At 36.6% G+C, this 17,682-nt stretch overlaps 1 protein-coding gene and 1 long non-coding RNA gene across 6 annotated transcripts; one reads left to right on the forward strand and one right to left on the reverse strand.

Moving 5' to 3' along the window:
• Positions 1–1,196: 1,196 nt before the first annotated feature.
• Positions 1,197–5,274, reverse strand: LOC148166897 (uncharacterized). Of its 3 annotated transcripts, none has more exons than XR_015770902.1 (4): positions 2,206–3,098; positions 1,594–2,151; positions 1,429–1,542; positions 1,197–1,378 (listed from the first exon to the last, which is right to left on the reverse strand). It is a non-coding gene; the product is annotated as an uncharacterized LOC148166897 (long non-coding RNA). The 3 variants fall into 3 exon arrangements; XR_015770901.1 differs by lacking the exons at positions 1,197–1,378; positions 1,429–1,542 and adding an exon at positions 5,060–5,274 and having other exon boundaries at positions 1,718–1,899; positions 1,963–2,151; positions 2,206–3,591; XR_015770900.1 differs by lacking the exons at positions 1,197–1,378; positions 1,429–1,542 and adding an exon at positions 5,060–5,274 and having other exon boundaries at positions 1,718–2,151; positions 2,206–3,591.
• A 389-nt stretch (positions 5,275–5,663) lies between these two features.
• Positions 5,664–17,384, forward strand: LOC148166898 (C2 domain-containing protein 5). 3 transcript variants are annotated; one of them, XM_088047248.1, is made up of 18 exons: positions 5,664–5,759; positions 5,811–6,046; positions 6,104–6,419; positions 6,467–6,806; positions 6,882–9,106; positions 9,213–9,227; positions 9,418–9,579; positions 9,626–9,794; positions 11,090–11,273; positions 11,324–11,562; positions 12,230–12,563; positions 12,610–12,708; positions 12,756–13,062; positions 13,107–13,178; positions 13,225–13,373; positions 13,422–13,547; positions 13,598–13,744; positions 16,795–17,384. In XM_088047248.1, exons 2-18 carry the CDS (start codon positions 5,870–5,872, stop codon positions 16,858–16,860), a joined length of 5,127 nt encoding a protein of 1,708 aa, XP_087903374.1. In that variant the 5' UTR covers positions 5,664–5,759; positions 5,811–5,869; the 3' UTR covers positions 16,861–17,384. The 3 variants fall into 3 exon arrangements, with proteins under 3 accessions (XP_087903374.1, XP_087903372.1, XP_087903373.1); XM_088047246.1 differs by having other exon boundaries at positions 13,225–13,547; XM_088047247.1 differs by lacking the exon at positions 9,213–9,227 and having other exon boundaries at positions 13,225–13,547.
• The last annotated feature ends 298 nt before the right edge of the window (positions 17,385–17,682 follow it).

The raw sequence follows: 17,682 nt of genomic DNA on the forward strand, positions 1-17,682 counted from the left end.
TTTTGACCGTCGTTAAATTGTTGTTACTACAAGCGAGACAGCCGATTTCGTCTAACCCGACTTGTACCTTGAACCCCCCACCTCGTTGTTGAAAAGTGTCCCCCCTTAAAATCCCCGCTTGCACTTTCGTGGTGATTTCGAACGTGTACAAGTTGTACCTCTTGTCGATTTGATCGCGCTGTAAAACGAGCTGCACTCTTCGCGGACTGCTTGCGTGATCGAAGATGGTGCGAAAACTGTTCGAAACCGAGCGGATTTTAATATCGTTTTTCAGTTTTCTGGGTTGATTTCAGGAGGATTAGAACCGAGAAGACGACTTGGATGAAAGCCGTGAATTTCTTGTACCGTGTTTGGGCGGTGAGGACCACGAAGAGGCAGAGAGACTGAAGATGAGGCCGGTGAAAACGAAGAAGGGCTAAGCTTCCGCGGAGTCAACGTCACGTGCATCGGAAGTCGTGGAACTCTCGCTTCACCTGCAACATTTGGAACGTGACAACTTGTCACTAGCATCAGCACCACCAGCAGCTGCGTTTCTGACTTCGCCAAAAAGAAAAAGGCTAGGAACCATACCAACTTCAAGTACAAGATCTTAAGGGCTAGATGTGGGTGGAGAATCGACCTCTGGACGGACCAAAGGGATGTGATCCAAAGCCTTCAGATCAGGATGGGATTAACAATGGGTAAATGTCCGTGGGAATAATCCACCGTGGCCGATGGGTAAAATGATGTATAATAACGCAAGTTTACACCAAAAAACAAGCGAGATATCGATATGAGAAGTTTGGCATTGTTTTTTTAATCATGAATTTTCGCGAAAATTTGTTTCATAAAAATATTATAATCTTCTATAACTAGACATTTAACAATCGTAGATAATATATATTAAAGAGCCACTTTGGGGTGATAAAAAATGACATAATAATTAAGTAGAAGCGAAAATTGCAAACGATTTGAGCACTTGTTTAGAAATGATAAGACAACAACGCTCGAATTCTGTTTTCGTGTTTGACGATCATCGCCTTCAACTTTCTTATTTCGTCGGCGAATTCTGGCAACGTTTTCTCCTAAATCAACAAAATTAGTTTAAGAAAAACCACAAACCTAAACTTGTGTTTGGTTTTGAGTCTTCCCCGATTTCGAAGAGCTTCGACACAGAAATGATCGCTTTCGATTCCATCCTTGAGCGAAATCAACAGACTCTTCAGTCGACAGCGCGCGCGCGCGCGCGCCGCACTGTCACCCAAAGTATCTGGATAGTCCGGTCAGTCCGGAGTTGTTTAGCCTCTAAAACCTCGAGATTTCGCATCCTCTCTTCGGCATCATTCCTATGCCTGAGTTGAGTGTTGATGTAATATCACGCCTTCCACCATCTTCCTTCCTGCAAGAAGTGTAAAAAAGTTTCATCAAGAACATGTTTGTTTATCTCACCTGAAAAACTCTTCTTACTCTGTGCAGTCAATTGCTGTTTCTTCACGGCAAAGCTTTTAATTGCGCCTGCTTCTTGACCAACAGGAAAGACAACAAAGTTGTGTTAAGCTGCAACTAAGAGATTAAGGTGAGACCATGAATGGAGAGAAAAGAAAACAAACAAACCTTCCATCCTTCCTGAACAAACAGATCTCGCGTTTTCAAGAAACCAATAAATGATGTTTCCTTGACTTCACAAAATAGCTCACAAGACACCAGATGACCTTCAGAGCCTTTGTAGTACATATTTTCTTTCTTGACAACTGCATCTCGATGATGCTCTGTTTCCGTTGGTTGAGTTCCTTTGGCTCTTCTCTAGAGGAGAATACTCGTTTTCTGCTCGTAGACTCAACATTGCAAACTTCGTGCTCCCGCAATGCAATAAGGCAACACTTGAAACATCTCCCAGTCACTGAACGACATCTTCAACCACTGGAAAAAGAACATTTGACTTTGAATTTAACCTTTTTCATCCATATTGCAGTAAAGCAGCACCTTTTTCGTGATGGATCAATTCACTGTACTCTGGGAGCACTGAATGGGTGGTTTCTTCAATTCTGTGCAATAACTTGCAGAGTCCTTCAGCGTTGAGCGACGACAACCGCCTTTTCGACATCTTAGGCTATGGGTATCATCCATCGATTCAGTCTCTTTAATAATAAACTCTGGTAATGAAGTTGGAACCTGGAAATACCACGAAACATTTCAAGGCTGGAATTCAAACAGTTTTCAGCTTACCTGCGTTTAAAAATTTCAATAAAGACCCATCAATTTGTTGCAAATCAACTCCAACTCTAAATAGCTTCAAATGAACTTCTTAACTTGTGTAATTTCTTTGCTACCATGCCCAGAAGAACGAGAAAGTAAACAGTAAAGAATTCTGGTAGTTTCTTGTTAAATCATGAACATAACCTCAATGTGTGCTGTCAAAATAGTCAAGTTAAGACATACGTTAAGATAGAGACACAATAATTTTTAATAATTAATAGAATCGTAACCAAGTCGTGAATGTTAAATCAGACTCCAGATTCTGACTCCTGAGGACAAAATTAATAAAAAGAGTATTTTCTTGCTTTAATTTTCATCGAAAAACTGTAAACCAAATAAAAGTTTGAAAAATTAATAAAACATTAACGGAGCGTCGGATCGAAAAATCTTCGACGGATTCTTGTTCCTGAGGTCCAAATTGATGGAAAAAGTCGGTTTCAAAGAGATTTTATTTTTTGTCGAAATCGCCAAAAATCATGAATTAACCCCTTACAACTTTTTTTGGCGAAAAACACGAAAGTTCCCAGATCGATACGAAACTTTGCACATGGCATAATTTCAGATTTCTGCATCCATTTCTGATCTCCGTTCCTCGCTATCTGTGAGATTTTTTGAGAAAATGCAAATTAAAAATTTCTAAATTTAATTTCCCGCGTCAAGCAATCTGTCAACGAAGCATAGAAGCTAGGACATGCGTCAACAGTCTTTAGTCCATAAATAATATTAAATAAAATATTAACAAAGTCGTAAATCTTAAATCAAAGTTCAGATTCGTTTTTCTGAGGTTAAAATTAACAAGTTAAGTAGTTTATTGTATTTATTTACACCGAAAAGTGAGAGAAGTTTTTCCATAAAAGCCACCTAGCGAAATAACGCCGAAGTTAATAGTTCACGCCTCCTCTCACCAGAGGGCTAAACTGTTGTTTTTAAAACTTACAATTTTTGAATCAAAACCATTTGCAGGAATAAGGAAGAATGATAAAAAACAATACCCTCAAATTAAACTAAAGGAGTATTAATAAAATAAAAAAACACAAACTCGACACTCTCCCTCCTTCTTGCAAAAAGTGTGAAAAAGTTTCATTAGGAACATGTTTGTTGGCTTACCTAAAAAAGACGAGGGAAACAATCTGAAATGGACGAAACTATCCATTCTTAATTAATGGTAATTGATTATTGCTCTAATTCCAACTGATCCAAGAGCCAAGAGCCAAGGTTAGTCCTTCGCAAGTGGCGCTTCCTCAAAAATATCTCATTTAACGACTTCTTCAATTCTTGTAGATCATTGTTGTTTTTATATGCTGATGTAACCGCAGCCAGCTTGTCGGACATTTCAGTGCTCATTTCTTTTTCCGACTAAAACAAACCAAATAGTTTTAGGTGTTAATCTTCCTCTGATACTACAAAAGCCATGACATCATAAAGACACTAAATTTAAATCCCAAATTTTCAATCTGCGTAAAATTCTGCGTTCACTGATGTATAATAACTCAAGTTTACTCTAAAAAATAAGCGAGATATCGATATGAGAAGTTTGGCCATAGTTTTAGTCATGAATTTTTGCGAAAATTTGCAAATTTCGACTTTTGGAAAATCTAAAAACGATTTCTTATGTAAAAAATCGCGAGAAAAACGATGCCGCAAACCGCATTCCAATATCTGAAATAGTTTTCGAGATATCGAGCATGAATTGTTTGGAACCTTCAAAAATTTGGCCATCTGGCGACAACCCAAAAATTCAAACGGCCATAACTCAGTTATTTGTTGTCGGATCTGAATTTAAATTCCAGATTTGGATTCAGCGTGAGATTCTGCGTAAAATGAGTCAAAATTTATTGAGTTTACCTACGAAATAAAGAAAGCATTGACCAAAAACTGTTTGGAAGTGGTCATTTTGGGGTGATTTTCAATCACTATTTTTAATGTAAAAACGACGTTTAATACCTTTGTATTATATATCATTCGAAAGAGGAGCTCGAAATCTATCTACTGGCTCAATTTGAGATCGATCAAACAAACGGTTTAGGAGTTATGCCCAAAAATAAAAAAAAATAAAAATTTTCATCGTTTGAGTCGCAATTTTTTTTCGCGAAAAATCGACTATCGAATTTTGGGCTTTTAAGCACTTTTTCTAACGTAAAATGAGCCGAGAAAAACGATGGCGCAAACCGCAACTTAATATCTCTAATAGTTTCCGAGATATTTAACTTTGAAAATTGGGAAAAATGAGAAAAAATGAAAATCAACTACCCGAAACTTTGATCGGCCATAACTCAGTTATTTGTTGTCGGATCTGAATTTAAATCCCAGATTTGAAATCTGCGTAAAATTCTGCGTTTACTGATGTATAATAACTCAAGTTTACTCTAAAAAATGAGCGAGATATCAATTTCAGAAGTTTGGCCATAGTTTTAGTCATGAATTTTTGCAAAAATTTGCAAATTTCGACTCAAACGACTCAAATCAAAGAACTGTTTCTTATGTAAAAAATCGCGAGAAAAACGATGGCGCAAACCACATCTCAATATCTGAAATAGTTTCCGAGATATCGAGCACGAATTGTTTTGGTTGGACCTTAAAAAATTTGGCCCTCTGGCGACAACCCAAAAATTCAAACGGCCATAGCTCAGTTATTTGTTGATGAAAATTCAAAAATTCTTATAAATTTGTCTCAAGTACTTAATACACGACTCAAAAGTAGTAACTTCCGTGTAAAGTTGGTAGCAGCCGCTAGACAGGTTTATCGGTAACAGTCTTGCGGCGTCTTGCGCAAGTTTGCCAAAATTCTTATTTAAATCAAAACCCTTCTTTCAGCAATACCAACTTCTAACGAACTTGCACAAATTCTTTCGTACATTTCCCAGGAAAATGAGAAAGTCGAGAGTGAAGAATTTAGTTGATTTCTTATCCAAGCAGCATCGTTGTTAATCATTTGTTCGAGAACGGCGCTCTAGGATTGATTTCACACAAATACTCGTTCGAATACACTTTGAGTACGTCACAAATTATCACAGGATTAACACCTTCCGCCATATTCTCCAGACTATTTTTCATCCAAAGGCAAGGTTCCTAAATTAAGCAGGTTTGCTCGTTACTAAGGCTGAAACTCCACCCTCTTTTGGTTGCTACTGACGTGTGACCATAAATGACGTCACAAGAAAGTTCTGTCAATTGGTTTGGGGTGTAAAAACATTGTTGATCGCCAATGTTGTTTAACAAAGTTCTTGTAGCAGCATCACAGAGTGTTAAATATTGCTGTTTTAAATAATAATAGCAATGAAAAAATTCAATTGGAATTTAATAGAGCTTTCCGATGACGTATTCGCGCCAGTTTAAGAGGCCTGCTCCTATTGGCTCAAAACTTTTTAGCAAACCTGTTAATTTTAGTAACCTTGATCCAAAGGTATGTTTTCGAACGCGCCCCTGTAAAAGCTCGATTTTGACAGATCTGTCATCTTGAAACTAACCTAAGTTCTAAAAATATCAGCAAAACATCGACAAATAAGTGCAATTTCTGAAAATATGTAAATAACGACGTCATTTTGAAACGCGTCGTAACAAATATATTTTTTCAGTTGTTTCTAAAATGTACCCTGAACTTAACCTCAAATTAAGCTCTCCGTGAATCATAAATATGCCTGGCAAGGTTAAAGTGAAGATCATCTCTGGGAGAAATCTCCCAGTGATGGACCGTTCTAGTGACACCACTGATGCTTATGTGGAGATCAAATTAGGGGGTACAACATACAAAACTGATGTCTGTAGGAAGTCTCTGCACCCCCAATGGAACTCTGAGTGGTACAGATTTGAGGTACGTTCGTCCCTCCAAGGGGGTGGAGATATTTCAAAGGTTCTTTTTTTTTTGTAGGTTGACGACTCGGAACTCCAAGATGAACCTTTACAAATCAGACTGATGGACCATGACACCTATTCAGCAAATGACGCAATAGGAAAAGTGTACTTAGATTTGAACCCTCTTCTTTTACCAACAGCTGGACTCTTAGCAAGATATGGAAGGAATGGTGACAATGAACATTCAACAAACGGGAGCATGTCAGGCTGGATCCCTGTATATGACACCATGCATGGAATCAGAGGAGAAGTTAATGTTATTGTCAAAGTAGAACTCTTCTCTGATTTCAATAGATTCAGACAATCATCATGTGGCATCCAATTTTTTTGTTGTAAGCCTCACTTTTTACTCGCACAATTCATTAATTAGCTTCTTCAGCTAAATCAATCCCATATGGATACTTTGCTCAGACAGTTCATGGTTTTGTTGAGGAACTTATTGTAAATGACGACCCTGAATACCAATGGATTGACAAAATCAGAACTCCTAGAGCATCAAATGAAGCGCGACAAACTCTCTTCTTTAAGTTATCAGGAGAATTACAACGCAAAATCGGCTTGAAAGCCTTAGATTTGGGTGGAAACGCCGTCATTGGTTATTGTCAATGTTTTGACCTGGAAGGTGAATCCGGAATCGTCGCTCGAGGCATTGGAACCGCTGTGACTCTAGTCAAAATTTTAGACACCCCTCACTCAGTCGCGGAAGCTCTCAATGAAGAGTGAGTATTTTCACGAAAGAACTACATTTATCAGTTGAAGGGAATAATATATTTTTTCTGCCCTGTTGCATGCAGGCGTGCAAAGAGTTACCTAAAATTCCTTGGTTCTCAAGCTAGCTTTCATTTGAGTCCCATTCCTGAAAGTAAACTTGTTTGTGCCAAGACGCAAGTCCCGTCGCCTTTATACGCACCGCTTCCTAACCTTGATATCCAAAATCCGCGTTATAAACACCTTCCTAAACATCTATACAAGACAGAATTGTCGCAAAACCTCAGATCTACCAGATCCAATCCTACTTTATGCAAACCTATCCACCACGCTTCAGTCAAAATTCTTCTAAAACAAGAAGACATGCGTGGTACTCCAGGATACGGACTAAGCCAAAAGTTCCGAAATTTAAAGTACTCCTCTCAGAGTATATTGTCGAAGAAAATGACAGCTTTGAAGGCGAAACTAGGTGACTCTGGAATCGGGGAAGAGCTTGATCAGGAAATCGCTGAGGCTCCAGAGAAACGAAAGGCATTTCCCAAGTTTAAAAGAGCGAATAGCGACTCCAGCGTTATGGCAGAAATGTTAGCACGCAGCGTACTCCACGCTCATAACAGTCTGACATGTATTCTAGAGGCTCAGGACTCTGTTTCTTCTCAATTCGACGCAGAAGAATCAGAGGAGTTAGATGTGGCCGAGGAAGAAGGGGAGTGCTCAAGTCTCTTAGAAAAAACAATGTCGGAACCGCTGTTATCCATCCAAGACCCATTACTAGAATCCCATTCATCGGTTGTTTCATCTTCTAGCTCTGAATTTGGAACCTCAGATGACGATGAGTATGTCTCAGACTCTAAAGATATCAATTTTGAGACAGTCAGCGCCATCATCAAAAACGTCGAGCTTCTAGAGAAGAGTTCCTCAAGCCAGAAAGTACTTTCAAAACAAATGTCACTACCGGCGATTTCGTACGATGAGGAAAAGGAAGATCTGGAAGATAATCCTTTTGTCTTCCCGTTAGTTTCCCAGCAGGAAGAGTGGGAACCGGAACCGGAAGATGACGCTCCAACTGAGGACTTCCCCGAAGAATTCTTAGAAAGATTGAAAGCCCCCATTGCTAAAATCGAAACTGATGAGGAATCTGACGATAGAGACTCACTGAATGTCGATTTTGAAATGGAGAAAACTCCCCCTATTATTGAAACGAAGAAGAAAACAATCCTTCCTCCAGTGAAAATAGCTCCTGATATCAGACACAAAGGGTTGTTTAAAACCGCCATGCAAACCATCCTCTTGGAGAAAATTAACATTGTGGGGACATATACTCCTCCAATGTCGCCTACGTCAGTTAGAACAACATCTCCTACTTCTTCGTTGAGTTTCATCCCTCAGAACACGCTCGGGAAAGTCCCACGATCCTCCACAGCAGTGTCTTTGGATAACATGGGACAACAACACGAGACAGTTCTTGGAGCACCTTTCACTTCAATGTATACTCTGCGACGCCAACAATCCAACCCTTGTATATCCGCAACTTCTTTCGTTTCAAACGTTCAACAAACATTCTCCGACAGTGCTTTGAACAAATCAACAAGCATGCTCTCGCCATTGTCCGCTGAAAGCCCTCAATCAGAAGACAGCATCAATCGTAACAAAATCAGTTTTATTAATTTGTTGAGCCGCCGTCAGAGCTACTCTGGGGAAGAGTCGAAACCGTTTGATTCTGAGCAGCTCCAGAAACGGAAGTTTAGTTTTCTGCGCATGCAGAGGCATAAGTCGCATGATCCTTCTATGAATCTAAAGAAAGTGAAAAGCGATGATTTGCATAAGAAGCGGTTTTCGTTCTTAAGATCGAAGAAGAGTTCAAAGAGTACCGGGAAGGATACTTTGAAGAAGCACGGGCTCTTAGGGACGGCGCTTGGGAATGTGGTCATGGAAACTGTACAGGATATTTTGGCGACTACTCGTGCAGATCAAGAGCAACGCAAAGTCGTGGTGGAGGAGAAAATATCCCCTGTTCCTTCCCCTGTATTAACTTGTACTAATGATATTCCCGATGTATCTGATGATGCCTCTGTACCTGTCAATACAGAAATTGATCGAGGCACTAGCGTTAGCGATAATAATATGCATGCAAGCTTACCCCCTTCTCTTAGGAGTAATAGTTCACCAGTTCCTGAGCACCCACCAGAACAAGGCCATCATAGAGCAGAATCTGTCGGTACAAAAATGATACAATCTCCAGCCAAACTCAACAGTGTTCCTTGCATCTATCGGCGATCATCAGACTCTGATATAAGCATCACACCAAAAGGTGAGAATGACACCAAGTTAGTTATATTAGCGTCATAAAGTCTAAAGCCACAGATCATTTTTAAACCATTTTTTTTTGTTTCTTGGGTGGTAATTTCTTACCATAGGATTCTTTAGGAAAAGTGAGTATACGCGCTTGCCACATAATTGTTGCATTACTTTATTGTATCAATGTTTCACAACTGAGGTCACTAACATCATCTAAACATTTGACATTCTATGTGGTAACAATAGGCTAGTGAACGCTCCCTTAACCATAAATGTAACACCGCTTTTGCAAACAAAAAAACAAAAACACGCTCTTTTCTTTAGGGAATAGCTTGACTGGAAGCGACCGTTCAGCTGGTGGCATCAATGGACATCTCAAGACCACCGCGTTACTCAGAACAACTGTACCTCAAGAGAACTTTGATATGTTTGAGTACCCTTTTCTAACCATGTCGAAATATCCATCAGGATTCATGACACAACTTGGTAAAATGCAATATTAGCTGTTCTTGTCATCATTCTTATGTTTTAGGAGGAGCTGTCAGCGCTAGATCTGTTAAACTCTTGGAGAGGATCTCAAACCTTGAAGAACCGGAATCAAGAGACACGTGGTGGTCAGAAATACGGATGGAAATACGATCGCATGCACGGGCACTGAACTGCAATGCTGTTTTGGGATACTCGGAGACAACCAGCATATGGTAGATATTCAGTTGCTGAGATACGCATTTAATTTTTGTATTGTTTCTGAAATTTTTATGAAAAAAAAAACTTTAAATCAATTTTTTCTCGACTTATTTGGCTAAAGTTATTTCAATCTTGAATTAGAACAAAGCGTAAACAGCAACTTCAGATATTTTAGTTGGGACATTTTCATTGCTTTTTTTTAATTGAATTACTTATTGGAGTATAACTGAATAGAGCGGAAATTTGATAACGAGCAGAAAAAACTTACACTGCCTAAAAACAGTGAAAGTTGAGATAGCCGCTTATGCGAATATTTTAGCTGGTTACATAATCGTATCAACACGTTGAACACGTAAAACGTATGAGATTTAATATAACTTCGCTATGAAAAAGAAAATTGGTTTTCTAGTTAGGATTGCAAAAAGAAAATTTTTAGCTTGTGATTTTTAAGTTTTAAATGGCGCAAAGTATTTGTGTAACATTCGCATGTGATTTGATTGCACCCTGTCATGCATGTATGTCAAGGATAAATAGAGAAAAACTCCAAGGATTATAAATGTTTTTCAACACTATTTTTTCACTAGTTCTTCTTGGCTCGTTTTATGTATTTATGTTTAATTGTCTTTATTCATGATTGACTACGACTAACTCAATATTGACCTAGCTGATGGTACTTTTCAATGCAAAGATCGCTCAATAATTGCATTGTTAGTGAACTAACTACAGAGTATGCATTTTATCAGTTCACATCCGAAAATTGTTGCCTAGGCAACATTATAATTAACTGCTTCATTCAAAATATTTTTCTCGAAAGGTTTAAATTCTTGTATTTTTTGTGTCAAGTAGTATCGAAATTTCCTTCACTTTTCATTTTTTTTAGTCTAAATTAAAAACATTACTCATCGACAATCTAACTGCGTGATTTACCACAATCGACACTAATTTTTCCGTGCGTAGTCACTGACTAACCTTTTTTTTTAAATGGTCACCTAATTTATGCAGTTTTTGATCTAGTTTCTGAAAATACCGTCAGAATGTTTCCACGACGTCTGATTTTAATAAATCGAAGAGTTTTAAAAAGTCTTCTATCTAACTACTTTAAAACCCGACCAGAAGTATATCATTTCTTTTGATAATTCTACTCGCAATAAGCAAATAAAACGACACGTTTAAAATTTGTTATTCAGTGTTATTTATAAAAAAATAAGCAGAGTGAACAGATAAAATAAGCACATTGTACTAAGTATGTCTCAGTTTAATTACCAAATTGAATTGAACCGCCTCGATTTTGAAAATCTATTTTTTTCAGTGAGGACGTTTGCGTCTTGAGTGCCAGCGGCACAGCAGCAGTCATCGGTGTTCCTCATATTAGTGACCCCATTGACAACATAGGTCTTCCCTCAATAACGAAACACCCAAAAGATGTTCTAAGTTCGTCACTCGAACGAAACGAATGCGACAAAGAGCGAATTTTACAAAAATCACAGGAAACTGTACTCTCCCTTTTCTAGTTGTTTATCTTTCTTATAAGTGTGTTTTGTAGAAAACGAAAGCGCTTCTGGAAAGTCCAGAGCATGAAAATATGACAAGCCATGGAAGTTCTTCTTGTATGCTTTGTCATTTGCCTTATAACACCAATAATGTCCCTATTAGGGCGACAGTTTTGAAGTGTGGTTCTTGTCGGGGTGGGAAGGTCCCAGATGTTTTGATTGCGACTATTGAGGCGCCTGATGGGGCCCCTACAGTGGGCAGGGGGTGCTTTATACAGTCATTTGTGTGCAGGTATTTTCCTTTTAATTGTTGATATTTTTAGTCTGGTTAAATCAGTTTTGACTCACTGTTACGCATTGCACGTAATTTCTTAGAACAATCGGTTATTAATCATGACAAATGACTTTCATAGGTCTGACGAAATATAATGAGTATGTATGACTAATGACGAAAAATTTTAATTGGCACAACTGTTGTTTTCGATGGTAATTTGAAAACAATTTGTTCACATTTAAAAATTCGCTCCTCATTCTTACTTAAATTTCAGTTGAACTACCCTTTAATGTGTCGGAATTTTTTCGAAAAACTCTGATTTAGTGTGTTTTAAAACTCACACCGAAATTTATGTCTTGAAAATCCTTTGAACTAAACAATGAAATAAATGTGATGTCAGCTTCTAAAAACTTCGCTTCATTGTACCATCAGTCCTTAAGTTATTTATGGATGAAAATCAATACATTTTCTAGGCTCAAATGTTTGAAATACGTTTCCTTTAGTCATTATTTAAATAAACACTTGTCAGAGTCTTCAACGCCGTTTATTTATTGCATTATTAAAATTCCGACTCTTTGTACCGAATTGCAATTCCACAAATCACGTTTAAAATTAGGTACCATTTAAATATTTATGACAACGCAGAGCTCATAAAAACTGTAAAAAATGAATTATTATTTTTTAGGTCTCTTAAGGACCTGCGAGGGGAATCCAACGCGAAGGAAATTTCCGACGGTTTACCATTTCTAGAGTACGAACTTCACAGACTACTTATCAATAAATTAAAAATCAAAGGAATGAACGCGATTTTTGGTTTGAAAATTCGAATTTCAATTGGAGAGAAAATGCTTGTAGGAATTGCAACGGGCACTGCAGTCTTTCTAACTCCTTTACCAACACCTATATTACCGAAATTAGTCTCAGATCGCTCCGCTGATGAGAAGAAATTAGCAGACTTACAGAAATTGTTAAACGAAACTGTTAGGAGAAACAGAGAGATTTACCAATTGAAAGGAACTGTAAGTATCGTGATTAGAACCACCGAAGTTTTATCAGTTCTTCCAGGATGATTGTAATGGTCGCGTTTTATCCGACGATGACTCCGAAGAAGAACAAACTTCCATTGATTTATCCACGGGCAATAAAGACTGTTGCGTACTTGAGGTACCGAAATTCCTTTAATTAGATGTTTATTTATTCGAATCGTTTAGGTTGACGATCCGGAAGACGCCGACGTTTTGAAAATGTTAATGGAAGAGCGACCACCAGACGGTTTCCACGTTGTCAACACCGAATTCGTCCCCGGTTTGGAAGAGCTGGAAATCGTCAAAAATCTCCAAATGTTCACCCAAATTTACAGAGCGAAATTCCAACCTCCTTATAATTTCGATGTTCATTTTCATAGATTGTTACAGAGTGTTTATTTTAAATTGCGAAGAATGGTTCCATGCGCTTTGTGTGACCTACAATTTCGAGTTGACCTTCCGGAACCGGACGAAATTCAATTGTGTGTCTTAGGTGAGTTTCGTTCTTAAACTAGCGAAGTTTTAATGGAGTTGCAGGAATGGCGTTGGGACTGGGAGACCCACAGAAGATGAAATTCAAAAGAAAGAATACAATAACGAAAAGACACGGTAAAACGAATATTTTAGTTTGATTTTTAATAAAAAAATCTTGCAGAAGACGATTTAATTTTTAATTTAGAAGAAGACCAAATCCCGGAAAATAGTGTTACGAATACGCTTCAAACGCACCTGAATGCTCACACCGCACGATTAAGGCAGAAATCGCCGTCGAGGAATAGAATACAAACTGTTAAACAAAGACATGTAACAATCGAAATATTTATTCTTCATTCTTTTAGTTTGTTGTTTCAGATGCCTTATAAAGAAAGACATGGAGTTGATATCACACCGTTATCTTACGTACCTGGAGGAAAAATAGAACATTATTTAGGGAATTTAAACTTTTTTTTTATCAGAGAAACCACATCAATCAGAGAGGTAATATAGTAAATGCAACTGAGGGATGTTACTATAGTTAGTTTTTTTAGGAGGGTGGTTTAAGCGGGTTTATTCATAGTTTTGTAACAGAAGTCCTTGCGATTGTTAGAGCACATGTCACAGCTTTGGGGGGAAATGCCATGGTCGGATATTTTATGACTGAGTGCGTCTTGAATCACAATCTTCATAAAAACCAAGTGAGTACAAATTTCACATTTTCAATAAAAGAATTTTTGTATTGTTGAAACCACATTATGCATTTTAAATTAAAATTCTGTGAAGTCATTATTAATTTGTTAAAATCTAAACCTGACCAGCAATTCCAATTTCGAATGGATCATTTTTTAATAAAAACTGTACTGAAATACCGTGAACAGCTGGTAAAACCATATAAATATTTAATGCCTCTAAATTAATAACTGCGCGTTGAAATATTAACGACGTTGAAAACCTCAAAGTTTTTTCTGTTAACTCAGATCGTGTAAAAATAAGTTTGGACAATTTAAGTTTATTCTTAACACGCTTTAGGGTTGTTCACTTCGAAGGTATTTTGCTTCATCCCAATCAATATAGGTTATTATTAGTTATTGATTCTAATTTGTAGAAAGAGTACAATACCATTAATTCCATTGGTTTATTTTTCATTGAAGACGCTGATTTTTTGTTCCGGTAAGTGGCGCCACCTGTATCCATTCCAACAATCCACCAAAACAGATTTAAATGAAAGAACGTTAAAAATAAGCAGAAAGATTTATGAAGCCTCATCTATTTATATTGTGTGGAGATGTTTCTATTTTTGAACTACAAAACTAGATCTTTTTACGAAATAAATACTTGTTGTTTTTTTAAAAAATAATTAGAGCCTTCACGTGTTTGCAACACTTCGATTAGTCGTAAAATTTATTGAGGAAATTTAGATTTACGATGCGTCGAAATTGTTGGTATTCATAAACATGAAGGATATCTTGGAAAGAATTTACGTTCGCTGAACCAAATTATTGTGAAAGTGAATTCTTTTGTCATCGATTCGTTGAAAAGCCACAATAAATAATAAAGTTAGTCGCGTGTGGCAATTAACCCTAATTGTCAGAAAAACCGCCCCATAGATGGCGCAAAGAGTATTGATCGTGTGTTAAATTTTGTTACTTTTGAGCATTGGCCCGTTGAAAAACAAAGGGATGTAATTTCATATTTCGACTGGAAAAAGAGGGATACAAAGCGTCTCCGATTACACAATTAAAAAAATTTAATTTCATTGATCTCGATCAACTGGGGCAAGGTGTCAGTTTATCTGAGTTTATTTTTTTATATATGTATAAACAGTATTTATTTGAGTCGTGAGTGTTTATTTCGCCGACCGTTTTTATGAACTTTCATTCGCTTCAAACCGGATAAAACTTGAGTTTATATAAAAATAGTTTCATATTTTGTCGAAAAGTGGGATTATGTAATTGGGTGCATCGTTAAAAACGACCTCAGAATAAAGTATTGTTGGCAATATTTATTCGACGGATAAGTGACTTGCAATTATGCGACAATTTAAGATGCGTCAAAGATCCAAATATAATCCAGTTGTTTAAGTTGTAACACACTCAAATAATAGCACTGAAAATAAATTTATTCTGAGCGTTTGGTAATAAAATTTTAAACCTTAGTCCGTCTCTGCGTAGGAAGGAAAAATCTTGGCGTTTTTCCAACCGTTTAAAAAAAATTGGCATATGATCCCTGGAATTTGAAAAAAATCCCATTTTGAACTTGACATCGTAACAGAGACATATTTTATTGCGATTTTAAAACCGAATTTAGTCAACGCCTGGAAACCTGTTGATTGGATAAATTTCCATACTTGCAAACTTTACGGTTTAAATTTTGTAAATACTTCACGTTACGTGTGCTGGCACTTCCATTACTTTAATGCTGCTATAAATGCTTTTAAGAAAATCAACATTTGAATAATGATAAAAACACATTATAGTGTCATGATGTTACCATCATTTTTACAATTAATTTTATTTTCTTTGCACGCAAAAAATATGGAAAACCAAAAGAATGTCCTTCCCAAAGCACCTATTTTAAACTTGACCGCGTTACTTATCTTGTCCTCGCTGACCCTTTTGTCTATTCATATCAAACGCACATTGATAAGTGATAAGACGACACAACGTTATGACATAACGGATTTCCCGTGTTTGTTAAAACGATGATTTCTACTCTATGAATATAAATATTTCTAATAATTAATGAAGTGATCGCGTGTCATTTGTCCTACGATGGCGTCAAACGGAAATTGGCATACATAAATCCGGAAATAGCCATTAAAACGTAAAATAGAGGTCAACAGTTTACGCTCAGTTTGTTTATTTGTACCAAATTCTAATCAACTTTCGACAGTTTGTTGGTCACCCTGTATATTATTGTTGCGTTTAGAAATACCGAGCAAATTTTATCGATGCCAAGCCGCGTTTTATTTTTAATTTGTCAGAACAACAGTAGAGTTCATATAATATTTACAACCTCTCAAAAAAATTGACTATGAATTAAAAAACATTTACTCACACATTTTGCAGTTTCCAGTTTATTGCTTCGTCTTACAAAACACTAATTAAGATTGTGAAGTACAAAAGAGTCCTAAGTCCTCAAAATCTGTTGTTTATTTGGTTAGACGATTTAGTTTTTTTAGCCATATTTACACAGCTTTTTTGTTAGATAATATTAACGGAAGGTAATAACAATAACTAATAACATCGAAGCCAGAAACGTAAAATTACAATTGTGGGGCTTCGTGCGACGCTAAATGAAAATCTTGGAGTTTCTTCTTGTAATTTTAGTTACGACTGAATGTCAAACTTGTGAGGTTTATTTCTGAGTTTGGATACAAATTTTTTTCCGGGTACTCCAGAGATGTACTTTAATTAAAAAAAAATGCGGCTATTTAATCAATTGATTTCTAAAATCAAACATTTATCAAACACTTAGTACTGATATGATATCGTCAGCTCTCATACGTTGGATGCAATTAATCTATTTTTAATGTAACTCTAATGAAGGGCTTTCGAGAATGTTATCAATACAAGCGAATTTGGTGACTAGGCGACGTCAATTAGAATTGTGTTTGTAAGAATTTTCGTCTGTTATCACCTAGGAAAAGAAGAAAAAATTGTCTAAACGAATTATGTTGTTTTGATGAAAAAGATAAATTGATCCCGTTGAAATTGATGGCGTTCTAATTCGACTTTTGCGCTTTCAGGGACAATGCCTTATCAACGTTGGAGGAGATGTGGTTTCCGTTTCGTATTTTAAAGAAGATTCGTAAATTTCTTGTTTTATTTTAGTGGCGTTATTAACGTACTTAATATCCAATAAAAACACAGTACCTATTTCGATTAATTGGGGCATTTTTCGTGGTATTTGCCAAGTTTTAGGTGACGTAAATTTTCATTGCCGCCCAAGTTCAGATTAATTTAGACAGAGGGTCACATAGGTTAATTGTTCAATTTTAGATTACACAAATATAGAATTTTACCTTGCGGACAGTTTTCACTTGTTTGTTGTGACTTTGCCAATCAAAATAACGAAACATGCCCTAATAGCTCCGTAAGCTCAAGTTATGTCATTAGACATGACGGATTTTCACCGGCGCTTTTAATCATTGTCGTCGTTATGTAGGAGTAGAATTTTGTATTACCTGTTACCGTTGATTCTGTAGATATATTAGACACCCTGCAATATATTGTGATGGAATTGTGATTTGATCACGATTCCAATGTAAATATTTGATTTTGACATGATTGTTTGGTATTTATTTGGAGATTGTTGAATAAAAGTCTTAATATCGGAGATTCATTATTTCATTGATGAACAAAAAAATGTACAAGTTGAGTGAATGCAAGGAATTAGGTGAGTAGAAAAGTTTATGTGATTTACATAAACATCCAAGGCTTATGTTTATTATGCCTATTATCGATTACAGTCATAATGTATGTTGTTTTAAGGTAAATATTTGAAGCTTAAAATAGTTTTTGAAATAATAGTCAGCGGTATACTTATAAATATACTGTTATTAATTTAATTACAACAATAGTGTTTTATACACATACATAATCAGAGAGGAAAAAAAAAGCGTTGGATTCCCGTT

The sequence above is a fragment of the Gnatocerus cornutus genome, chromosome 10 (assembly GCF_029298725.1).
Source record: "Gnatocerus cornutus isolate USDA-ARS CGAHR chromosome 10, icGnaCorn1.1, whole genome shotgun sequence".
NCBI lineage: Eukaryota > Metazoa > Arthropoda > Insecta > Coleoptera > Tenebrionidae > Gnatocerus > Gnatocerus cornutus.

Bases quoted from the DNA above. Each gene is read 5' to 3' on its own strand.
- LOC148166898 (XM_088047246.1), top strand. From the start codon at position 5,870: ATGCCTGGCAAGGTTAAAGTGAAGATCATCTCTGGGAGAAATCTCCCA. The intron at 9,580-9,625 runs GTAAAATGCAAT...CTTATGTTTTAG, and splicing joins AGGATTCATGACACAACTTG to GAGGAGCTGTCAGCGCTAGA. The intron at 11,274-11,323 runs GTACTCTCCCTT...TGTGTTTTGTAG, and splicing joins TACAAAAATCACAGGAAACT to AAAACGAAAGCGCTTCTGGA.